General features: G+C 40.0%; 1 protein-coding gene across 6 annotated transcripts in view; it reads left to right on the forward strand.

The window, feature by feature from the left end:
- REPS2 (RALBP1 associated Eps domain containing 2) overlaps positions 1 to 12,254 on the forward strand; it is a 214,503-nt gene that overhangs the window by 127,997 nt on the left and 74,252 nt on the right. For 3 of the 6 annotated variants that reach the window (XM_054471913.1, XM_054471914.1, XM_063660847.1), the window contains exons 10-13: positions 1,908 to 1,977; positions 3,450 to 3,503; positions 7,628 to 7,673; positions 10,759 to 10,895. In XM_054471913.1, coding sequence (XP_054327888.1) covers positions 1,908 to 1,977; positions 3,450 to 3,503; positions 7,628 to 7,673; positions 10,759 to 10,895 — 307 coding nt within the window. The remainder of the gene's footprint in view (positions 1 to 1,907; positions 1,978 to 3,449; positions 3,504 to 7,627; positions 7,674 to 10,758; positions 10,896 to 12,254) is intronic. The other 3 variants (XM_054471916.2, XM_054471917.2, XM_054471915.2) reach the window with 2 other exon arrangements.

Consider the following 12,254-nt stretch of genomic DNA (forward strand, 5'->3'; position numbering starts at 1 on the left):
CTGATTTATAATGCGGGTGGGAAAAGACAATGAAAGAAATGCACTGTTATGATATATTGTCTGTTCTATTGGAGATAGTAGACTTTGAATAGAAAATTATATCTGGATACTTCGTTTTAATGAGTAAATCCCAGCACTATGTGAGGCCGAGGTGGGCGGATCACGAGGTCAGGAGATTGAGACTATCCTGGCTAACACGGTGAAACCCTGCTTTGCTAAAAATACAAAAAATTAGCCAGGCGTGGTGGCATATGCCTGTAGTCCCAGCTACTCAGGAGGCTGAGGCAGGAGAATCACTTGAACCCAGGAGGTGGAGGTTGCAGTGAGCCAAGATTGTACCACTGCACTCCAGCCTGGGCGACAGAGCAGGACTCCATCTCAAAAAAAAGAATTACCTGAGTGAAGACTGTTATACCTTAGACCAGTTTTCTACTGAGTAATACTTCGGTCTCTTTTTTCAGAACAGTTTAAAAACAAAAGTATTGCTTATCTCTCTGGGGTTGTTTAGGTTCTGAGAGGTAAACCAATTAACTTTTTGGAACACCAGATGGCTCTAGGGATTTACTCTCCTTCCTTCAAGATAAATGTTACAACTTATCTTTATTTGATTTGTGACTATGTTTTAAATATAAACAGTATCAAAAGACATATGTTGACAAGTCTTCCTCCCATCTACCAACTCACCTTTAAATTCTTACATATTTTTCCAGAGTTTGTGTATATAAATAAAGCAAATGTGAATATATATTATTCTTGAACTTAATCTTATAGGCCTTAGAGTGCATATTCTTTTCCAGCTTTGAGGTATAATTGACAAAAAATATATATTTATGATGTTTCGATCTATGTATATATTGTGAAATGATTACTGCAATCAATCTAATTAATACATCTGTCACCTCTCACATAGTTACCGTTTTTTGGTGTGGTGAGAACATTTAACATCAACTCCCTTAGCAGTTTTCAAGTACACCATACATTGTTATTAACTATAGTTAGAATGTGTGTTAAATTGAGAATTTACAAGAAGTAAATTTACAATAAGTAGATTTTAAATGGTTTAAAACTAATTCATACTTGATAGATTTGGGTATTCATATTAGTGTGAGGGCTTCCCCCCTGTTTGCATTAGGAGAAAATTTTAATCTGCTCATCAGTAAAATTCTTTTATCCCACAACAAGAAGGCTGTTTTAATCAGGTTTAGACACCATCTGCATGACAGATCTTGGCAAACACCCACATTGTGGGGCCACTTGTCAGAACTTCTTTGTGTTTGTGCAAAAATACATAAAGAACAGGTTTGTTCTTGGCCAAATGGACAAGAGTTGCTATGCAATTCTGTGGCTGAATTCCAGTCTGAATTCAGATATTAAATCTGAATGTGCCTTAATCTGAATCATTTTTTTCCTTTATGTATGTAAAATTTCAATACAAATTAACATATACCTCACTAGGAACCTAAAAAAAATAAGATAGTATTAAATGCAGGGTTTACTGCAGACGGAAATGTTGGCAAGAAATAATAGCTTTTAAGACATTTTCGGTTGGGCGCGGTGGCTCACGCCTATAATCCTAGCACTTTGGGAGGCTGAGGCGGGTGGATCAGGAGGTCAGGAGATGGAGATCATCCTGGCTAACACGGTGAAGGCCCATCTCTACTAAAAATACAAAAAATTAGCCGGACGTGGTGGTGGGCACATGTAGTCCCAGCTACTCGGGGGGCTGAGGCAGGAGAATGGCATGAACCCGGGGTGGAGCTTGCAGTGAGCCGAGATTGCGCCACTGCACTCCAGCCTGGGTGACAGTGCGAGACTCTGTCTCAAAAAAAAATTTTTTTTCGTCATATGTGTGCATCACTTAATTTCTATTCCAACCAGTTTAATTCATTTACTTTTCTTTTTGAAAGAAGACATCTGTTAAAGACATGGCTGACCTTCCTGTCCCTACTCAGGATGTAACTAGTGATGACAAACAAGGTAGGAAAAGAAGGAGTTTTCTTCCTTAACCAACGTTCTACCTCTGTTATCTACTCCTCTTGGAATGGTGGCTTCTAGAGCATATGAGGGCGGTTCTCAGCATGTAAACACATTTGGATAGATTAAGTAGTTCAAATCATTGTCATAAAACAATAGTTCACGAAGTGGCAGCAAGAGCTTGAGTGTCCAGAGTCTTCCAACTCATTGGCCTCTTAGTCATTGCTGACCCTCAGGCTACTCTTAACACCTTACACTGGAATCTGATCGTAGCAATTAGGAAATGACAGGAAGCTGAATGAATTGAGAACTTAACATGTTGTGTTTGTGGATGTGATCCCAGACATCAGTGTAAATGCACATTTGCATACAGCTCTAATCCATGAGGAAGTTCTCTTCTGGACAGAGCTTCTGTCCTTAGTGTTTACCTGTTTCTTGGCTTTGCGAGTGTGGGAGTGTGATATGGAGCCCAGCTACAATTTTCCTGTCTTACTGGGCAGCTGAGAAGCAGTGCAGCACAGCATTCCGTGTTAGAGCTACTCCCAGGGAAGAGTTGGCCTGGGAATATCTAGAAGTGTGGGAGGGACCCTCTCCCCCACCTCCTATACTTTGTATAGTGCTTTATAATCTACCAGGTTCTTCCTCATATACTGTCTTATTCAGTCCTCACAAAACTGAATGGAGGCTGGTAAGTTTTATCACCTGAAATTTAGAGATGAGTACACTGAAATTCAGACACCATGAATCATTTGCCTAGTTATTAAGAAAAAGATTTGGGACAAGAACAAAGATTTTTTTTTCAAGCCTCAAGCCAGTATTCTGCCTGTTATTTGATATTGATTTACTACCCATGAATGAGAGGCTTATTTGAAGGGACTAAAAATCAGTGAAGCTATTTCAGGTTTTATTGTTGAGGCCTGCCATTGATTTGGCATTGTATGGGGGCTAAACATGAAAAATAAGTTTTCCATTAAGTGACAGTAATTGCATGTTCTCTATTTAAACGCTTGCTTGGGAGAGACAGGTAGAACTGGACATTGTCTGCAGTAGCATGTACTCTGACCATTCTCCTAACTGCACAGTGGAATAACTGGGCAAACTGTAAAAATATTGAAGCCTGGATTTTACTCCCAGGGATTCTCATGTCATCAGTCTGGGTGTCAGGAATGAAAGAGGGAGAAACTCCCAGTACTTCCTGGTAATACTCCTCCTATCTGCTTGAGGTGCTCTCTCTGGAAAGTTGAAAATACATCTTTGCTCTTTGTAGAAGGAGAACCTATTTCTATACTCCAGGAGGTCTTTATTGTTTTAGTAAATGCTATAGCAACTTTTTGAGGTTTGTGAGACCTGTTTTTGTAAGTGATGACTAGCGATTCTTTGTTTTAATCTAATTTGCCTCAGAAATAACATTTTGTAGTTTTAATTTTTTTCCCTCTTTTCTCTTTCTTTTTGCTTAAAAAACAAAACACCACTAGCTTTGAAAAGTACTATCAATGAAGCCTTACCAAAGGACGTGTCTGAGGATCCAGGTAGGAGAAAACCATTTTTGTATACTTTCTATATAATTATTTTAAAATAAAAAACAGCAAGTCAGTGAGTAGAAGATTGATACCTCTGTGATAGTGTGTCTGTTTCTCTCTATTTATTTGTCCTGTATTTTATTACGAGGAAACCTTTTGGCTTTTTACCCTTTCTCTCTTTTCAGGTATGAGAACAGGGTGATACTTTTCAAGTTTTTAAGTTTCACTGAAAGGATCACGAAGGATCACTCCGTGTGAATATAGGGTCTTGTTACTAAGTGCAAAATTGAGAAGGCTTGAGGTTGAGAGGATTTCAACAAGCCATTTTGGGTTTTGTGTAGAGTAAGGAACTTATAGGGTAGATCAGTTGGAGGCCCAGAGTTGGTATTTTCCATTTCCAAAGCAGAAATCTCAAATATTTTTATTATGCTTCGCTACCAGGAAGGCAACTATATGTGCTTATATATGGAGTGGATTCCAAGGAGAAAAATAAAAGTTGTCCAGTTTTTTGGAGAGTCAGACCTGTGTCTGTGGAGTCATGGAGAATGGCTGTCCCTGTGTCCTCAGCTCTTTGTTGATGGAGCCATCATTGAACCAAGTTGAATCTAGTTAAAAACAAAGTGGCTACAGAAGACATTACTATTTGGAGCTCTAGTTATAAGGATAAGAAAGAAGTTGTTGCTTTCTCTTTTGCTGTTTTATTTCTTGCATATTTTTAATAAGTCAGTCATGTTTGTTGTGATAAGCTAGCTATCATCCTAGGCTTATTTGTTGAACGTTGGAACAGAGGAATCAATGTAATGTTGAGGCTTATGCTGTGGTACAATATTTCCCAAATGTGAAGTTCATTCAGTTTCAAAGAGAGATGGGTGGAGGGAGAGGAAGGAGTTGGGGGAGTGGGAGAAAAATACGATAGGAGAAAGGAGAGAGAGAGAGAGAATATGAGAATGAGAATAAATATGAATGAATGTGGATGATGAATTTCAATTATGGAAGCCTGAGAAGCTGTATTTTTAGGCAGCTCCCCAGTTGGTTCTGGTACATAGCCTATTTTGGGAACCACCAGCTCTGGAAGGTGATGCTACAAAATAGAAAATTAAGGTTATAGATCAACCATGACTCCAAAAGTGATGGGAATTCCCAAGCTTAATTTTGACTCTTGAAACAGACTTGAATTCATTTCTTATTGGGTGAAATGCTCTGTTAATGTAGGCCAATGCCTGGGGTTAGTTCTTTCTAGCTCTTATTTCTGGAGCTAAAGTGGATGCATTCCAGTTTTTGTAAACTTCATGTTGTAGTATTAGTAAAAGCTGTTTAAATTTGGAGTGTTAAATTGGTGCTTTTCCAACAGCCTTTGAGGATCATAACTCTTCCTACTTTTTTTTTTTTTTAAGGGATTTTAGCACAAGATCAAGTGTCCTCTGGGGCATGAGCTTTAGATCTCATTTTTAACATTCCTTCATTGACTAGGACATGGCATCACCAAATAAAACTTGTCAGGTGTGCCACAGCGTGGGAAGTATGTCGGAATTGATTTCTCATTGTGCCTGGCAGCATGCTATGTGTTTTCTGATTTGTTCTTCCCACTACTGCCCCTCTCTGGGTATGAGGGAGTTCCTCATCTTAAACATAGTTAATCCCTCCTTTTCTGGGAAATGTTTGGATTCCCAGTGGGAGACACAAGCGTTTCAAGGTGGTGATTTAGAATTCTGGATGGCTGTCCTTGCCATGTGGACCTCAGTTCAGTTGCTGCCTTTTGGAGGGTTAATCTCTAGGCCTGCTCCTCTTTCCATTCCCATTTCCTGGAAAGATGACATGCCTTGAGTGTTCTAGGAAGTTGGCATTCCTCTTCCCTCTTTCCAGCTACACGAGAAGCTATGATCCATTTGTTGTAATTGCTGAGAGTGTCTATATTAGTGGAGTCTTAAGAGATTTTTTAAACCAATATCCCATTCCAACCTAATTCAACAGAGCACCATGCACAATGATGGTCTTTTTCTTGATGTTTCTGGCCCATGTTGAGGTGTTTTCAGCTGATTCACCCTCACAGTGCTGTCTTTAGACTGTTGTTGGTGATTCTAGCAGCTGCTCCATTGCCAACTATCACCCCATGTTTTTATTGGGGTAGAGCAGTTCTGTCCTTCCATTACCTGCTCCCACCTGTACCTCCTTTGCTGTCCTAGAAGAAACTAAATTTAGAAACCAGATTTCCAGGCTGGAAAAATTAGGAGCCTTTATTTATGTACTCTACAATAGTAATATTTTGCAATTCTAAAGTACATTCAGTTTTTAAAGTACTTTCACCTTATCTGTCCCTGTGAGAAAGAGACTGCATTTTTATTGCCTTTGTTTTCTAGGTGAGGAGACTGAGGTTCAGGGAAGTAACAGCTAGTTAGTGTCATGGCCAGGAGGAGGGCCTTAGTCTCAGGACTCCTGGCCTGGTCTCTAGTCCTGTCTCTCCACTACTCATCCACACCCTCACCCCATCTGTCTGTCTGTCTATCTGTCACCAGCAGGGCTCACCCCTCCTTCCACACGCATCCCTACCAGCAAAAAGACAAAGATAATGGCAGTTGACAAAGGAATTAACAGTCACCATGGTCTGGTTTGGGGAACAGTATTTTATTATGGCCGGGACCTCTCTTACCCAAGTATTTCTTGAAAGCAGTGGGGCCTGAGGGAGAAGAGGGCCATGGAGCCAGCTGCAGGCAGCCTGCGCAGAGGGCTTCCCCAGCTCTGCGGTGAGTCTGGTCCACTCTGTCCACCCAGCCCCAAGGCAGCGTCCTGAGCTGGGAGAGAGGCTTCCTGAGGCCGCTTTCTTTGCTGCCTGGGGTTTGTAGGAGGGAGGGAGGTCTTTTTCTGTCTATATCCAGGTGTGGGTGCACGATAATGGGCAAAAGGGGACTCAAACTCCTTGGGCTTTCCAGGCTTTCCTGCACTCTGGCAGCGTTTCAGCTGTTTGAAGCTGGAAGATCTCTGTGTTGTCACTACAACAAGCCAAAATGCTTGGGTTGGGAGAAGTGTATCTCTTGTGCAGCTGACCAGTAGTTTGCTTTGTGCCTTGTTAGCATTTATGAGGATTTTCACCTCCCCTCTCTGCCCTGTTATCTAACCCAAGGATTTTAATGATCATCATAAATTCAGGCTGTTTCATACCAAGGAGGGTTTTTATCTTTGGAGCAATGTAAAAGAGGATGAGATAATACAGTGAGACATTTTCTTTTTGGAAGAATTCATGCAGACAAAGAAATTACACTCTTCTTGTTCTGTGTTACTAGCACCTTTTCTATGATTTTTAATGACATTTTATGATGAAAAATTTGCAATGTTTGTAACACCTGAGCATAGCTACTGGTTCCTAAAGTTGTCTTCCATAGAGGATTGAAAGCATAAAAAGAGGATCAATGTTTTTGTAAATGTTTCTAATTACTCCTCACAACTTGTGATGGGGAAGAAGGCTGTATGGGTGTTGGTAGTGAGCAAGTTAGTTTATGATTTAAATTTGATGAGGAAAAGTCATATGGCTGGGAAAAGATTCAGTGATTTTGTTCATAATTCTCTGTATGATTTGGTCACAGACATGTAGGACACAAGGATATTTTCTTACAGGAGAAGCTGTATAGCTCATTTCCACTTACTTGTGAGAGCTTTGTTTTTTTGTGGCCGTGCTGCTCTGGTAGTGTATTTTTTTTTTTTTTAAAAAAAAAAACAAAAACGTGTAGTTAGATAGACTTCTTCCTATCCTTCAGGGTAGACTAGTTCAAAATCTATTACTAGACTATCATGATAGACCAAGAAACCCTCAAGTGTGAATCCATCATTATATAAAAAGACAACCCAAGGGGTTGTCTTTTTATACTGGAATGTCTTCATTAATCAACTTGGATTTGAGAATGGCCTCTCAAATAGTGCTCTGACCAAAGGAAAAATATGCTGGTTTTTCTTTCCTTTTAATCGTTTCTTTAGATTTTGAAATAAAACAAGGAAATCATGAAAATGTGGGAGCCGTCCAGTTCTCCACATGGGCACTTTTACCTCACATTTACCTGTTGATGTGTTCTGTACTAGCCCAGGTGCTGCATATAAACTTGTTTAACTGCAGAAATGAAACCCAAGCAATATCTTTGTTTCAGCAACTCCCAAGGATTCCAACAGTCTCAAAGCAAGACCAAGATCCAGGTAGTGTTCGTTTAATTTCTGGTTTAATGCCCTTTGTGCCCTGACCCTGCCTAGAAATAAGAACCACAAACCAAAAACCCAACCCATGATTTCCTCTTCCTTTAGATGTAAAGCTTAGGATATGAGCCATTTCGCTCGTGCATGGCCTGATGGGAACATGCAGTAATGCTGGGAACCTTGGTTTCTGTGGTCATTAGTGCTAGAAGGTGGCCACTAATGCCCTACGGTCCCTCAACGTGAAGTGGATTGTGTGAGACGATCCAGTTGTTGCAAGATGATAACTAATAGGGGGAAGTAGCTTTGGAAAGAGGAAAATATGGGTAAGGTAACAAACATGAAAATTTGCTATCATGACAAGGTGAACACCAAAAAGTAAAAAGTCTGGGTAATAAAATCTACAGTAGGGAAAGAAAATGCTTCTGATAACTTCAGTGAAGCTTGCAGTTTCAGGTAAGCGATGTTTATGGTCTGTTTGAGCCTATCTTAGTGCCCCTCTAAGCTTCACATTTTTTAAGAGGCTAGTACAAGAGAGAAAGCCAGTAAGGCAGAGCTGTGGTTGATGTGAGACTCAGAATCCAGAGACACTAATAGAATTAATCCATTAAGGAAGAGAAAGGGTATTGGTACTGTATTTCACTGGTACAACTGCAGTGTAAGATAGGATAACAAGGATACCATGTGTGTGTTTTCTGTTTTGCTTTGGCTCTTAGTGACATTTTTCCCTCCTTTGCCTACTAGACACAATCCTGAAAAAGTAAATTTAAGTCTGATCATATTTTATATGCTTGAAATACTGATATTTAAGGAACCTCATCTCTTTGTAAGTCAGAGAGTTATCCTTTAGTTTATATCTGCATTTTCCAAATTAGGGTTTTGTTTCCTTGTTTATGTAAGATACAGATATCTATATTTTTATATTTATCTATATTTTAAAACAATAGAGTAATTCATTTAGGTAGGAAGAAAAGGTGTAGGCATTCTTTCTGTGGTCAACACATTTACTCATCCTTTTTAAAAGAATGAATGGATCTTTTACAAACTAGTCTGTACTAGTTGTGGGATATGCTTTCATAGTAGGAATTGCCTTTGAATTGCAGAAATCTGTTATGTGTACTATGTTAACCATAAATCGAACCTCAAAGTTTTAGCTTCTGCTGACTTCCTCTCTCCCTGAAAGCCAGTGAAATTATAAAATCTCATAGCCACATGTTCTATTATTAATGTGTCTGGCTAAATTTTACATATTATCCTTTCAGAGACTGCCTTTTTGGTCTAATTTGGAGGATTTTATTTTCATTACTTCCCACTGGGAAGAAGAGAATTGAATTATTTTTATCTTCCTTTTTGAAATAATAAAGTTTTATAGAAATATAAGGGAAAGAGGGAAAATCACCATTTTAACACCACTGCATTCATCATTTTGTTAACTCCCTGCACATTTATGTTTTAATTGGTTGCAGCAGTCATGGTTATACAATCTCACTTATTTTATATTCAGTAACTTTCCATATGAAGATATAAACATACAGGTTATATATGAAAATAAAATGAAAATGAGGAATGTGCGCTGTGGGATTGTGTGCTTAACAGTGTGCATGCATACACATTATTTACACACACATTATTTCTTTTTTGAGTGAAAGATGTCACTAAAGCTATATGTGGCATAGAAAGCTCTTTTCATTTCTAGCTAGGGTCTCTAATTGTCTTTTTTAACTGAAGTGTTCCCATTTAAGAACCTTGTCCTTCCATATCAGTTCCCTTTGATTCTTGTTGAAAGAGCCAGAGCATTCTTCCCTGGTAGTTTCTGTCTGTCGTTGCCTTGCCTGTCTTGCCAGTTATGTTACAGGGACCACCCCAGAACACGTCACATGCCATTGTGGTGGCTTTATTAAAGTTACAACCTTGTAAGACAGACAGAACCCTCAACTACCACAAAGAATCCTTGAGAAACTTATTCAGGAAAATAAAAACTCACAATGTCAAAAACAGCTCTGTCAAGAACTGAAGGGGTTTTATAGTAACTGATATATTCTAATTTCATAAATGCCACTCTAATAGCTAAGTACGAAGAAGGTTTTCAGAGGTTAATTTGTCTCTAGGATGTACCTCTGACTCAAAGGTCGTTTTCTGCTTTGACATGAAGCTAGTTGAGAAGCTAAATACAACAGATGTATACATCTACATCTTAGGGCCGTTTCGTGATCATCGTGTTGGGAACCTGTCCTTAAACCTATTCCTAAGCAGTGTATGGAGTTGAATTTTATTTGGAAAGTAAGTAGGTCTCCAATAAATATTCTAGTTGCTATCACCAAGGTATTCCCCTCCCATCTCATAGGCAGTATGAGAACGTTTTAAAAATGGGATATAGAAACAGAGATTGGAGTTTGAATCGAACTGTGTAACTTTCTATCTGACCTTTTGCAAGTTATTTAGTTCCTTTTTAAAAAGATGGTATTACCAGAGTTACAATCTCAGAAGTTGCCTAGTTAATTATGCCTCACTGTAGATTGAGGAAGAAGGTTAAAAATGAGACTTTTGCTTTCTCAGGGAAAGACAAGCTAGACCCCTCAATCTGATTGATGTGTGTTTTCCTTTCCTAGCTTCGTTTGTGGCATATTCCCCTGAACATTGAATTCTTACCCTCAGCTTATCTGTCGCAATTCCACATGAGCCTGTCATCACATTTGCAAGTGAACAGGAGAAAAGTTCTCTGATCAGTTCATACCATGAAGCCCTTCTGTTAGAACATGGAAATGCCTAAGCTGAAGGGCTCCATGTTATTCTTACTAACAATTCCGATAGAAATGGATTTGAATTTACACAAAGTTTTTTTTGGGGGGTTGATTTAGATCTAAGGTGTAATAAGAACAAAGAGGTTGAAAAGATCCCAATTCATAGTTGGATTTGGACAATTATTGTACATAGTGGCATTCAATGGGTAATAGAATTTATGGCTGCTTTGGTTGGTAGCTCATCGGTTCTTTGTAGTCGCTTTGACTTTGTGGGTATTTTCCATTTCACCCCAACTTCAGAGAGTAAAGCTTTGCTATTTCCCTTCTGACCTTCCCTTATTTTGCTACAGATCTTACTCTAGCACCTCCATAGAAGAGGCCATGAAAAGGGGCGAGGACCCTCCTACCCCGCCACCTCGGCCACAGAAAACCCATTCCAGAGCCTCCTCCTTGGATCTGAATAAAGTCTTCCAGCCCAGTGTGCCAGGTGAAGTGCCCCTTGCCCCCTGAGCCCTTCCATTTCCTGTTGGAGCCAGCGGATGTGTGTCTGCCACAGTGGCCTCTGTGAGTCTGGAGAAAGAGCAGACCTGGCAGTTTCGCATTCCATGAAGGTCTTCACGTGGCTATGGTATTCTTGGGAGAGAAAGCAATTCTAGACACATATGTAGCACATGTGTCTGGAGCCTTGCCCACACTTGTTATGGATCAAGAATTAGGAAATTCTCTACCAAGAGGATAAAAATGCTTCACTCCCATGCAGCCTGCTGAGTGTGTGGCTGGGGTCTTACTCTCTGCATCATTGGTAATTTGTGAACAAGATAGATCACTGTCTGTCATTTCCTCAGATGCCTGTGCGGTCTTCTCTGAAAGATCTTGGAGATTAAGGCCTAGCCAGAACCTTCTCCTGCATTTTACACTTATGGAGAAGATCCTGTGTCCTGTAGGATTTAATGCTGAGGGGACTCTGAATCTGACTGATGGTTGGGTGGTTGGTGGAGGGTCCTAGGGCAAGGGCTCCTTCAGGTGGGCTGCTCTGGGCTTCTGGGGATGGGGTGTTCTTGAGCCAGCAGTTGTGTAGCTGGGCTGGAGGTAGGGGAGGCCCAGAGGGGCCCTGTCTGCTCCCTTGGCTTCCTGTGAAGTAGGAGATACCCTCCTAAGGAACCTAAGGAACAGAAGATGAGAGGCATGCCTTTGCTTTAGTGAAGGTGATAGGATACAGTGCTGTCCCAAGTGTTATTTTGGGAGCAGCAAGGGCCTTTCCACTGACTCATGCAGGCAAGCTATAAATACAATGATTTCCTGGAACTTTTTCTCCATCTATGTGCTTTTAAATCAGGCCAGCCTCAGATGCTAGTGATTTGCAGATTATTATCTTTTCTACTAAAGCAAGAAAAGACTTTCCTTGGCTCACACATTAGCATGACCTCTGTGTCTGGGCAGAGCTCAGCATGTTTTATTTGTTCTAATAAAGTATTCTCCTCACAGTAAAGTTATAGATTGTTTTTTAATATACTAAAATCTGGAACTCTCTATCAAATTTAATTCTCTGCCATGAGTTCATCAGACAAAAATTTGCCTTGAATTTCCTCTCATACTTTGATCTGAATTCTGGCATAAATTTCATAGTGACTGGTATGTAGGGTGGGAGTAACCACAGGTGATGATGCTATAAAAATTTCACATGGCTGGCGGATTATTACCTGGAAGATTTTCCTATGGATGCAAGAAAATTAAAACAATCTGGGAAGCTATTTCAATACCTTTACCTTGCAAGAAGGGAGGCTGGAAATGCTCACAGGTCTCTCTCAGGTTGTGTGACCCAGTAAGGAGATGCCAGCTGTACTGG

Source organism: Pongo pygmaeus, chromosome X (genome assembly GCF_028885625.2).
Source record: "Pongo pygmaeus isolate AG05252 chromosome X, NHGRI_mPonPyg2-v2.0_pri, whole genome shotgun sequence".
NCBI classification, from domain to species: Eukaryota; Metazoa; Chordata; class Mammalia; order Primates; family Hominidae; genus Pongo; species Pongo pygmaeus.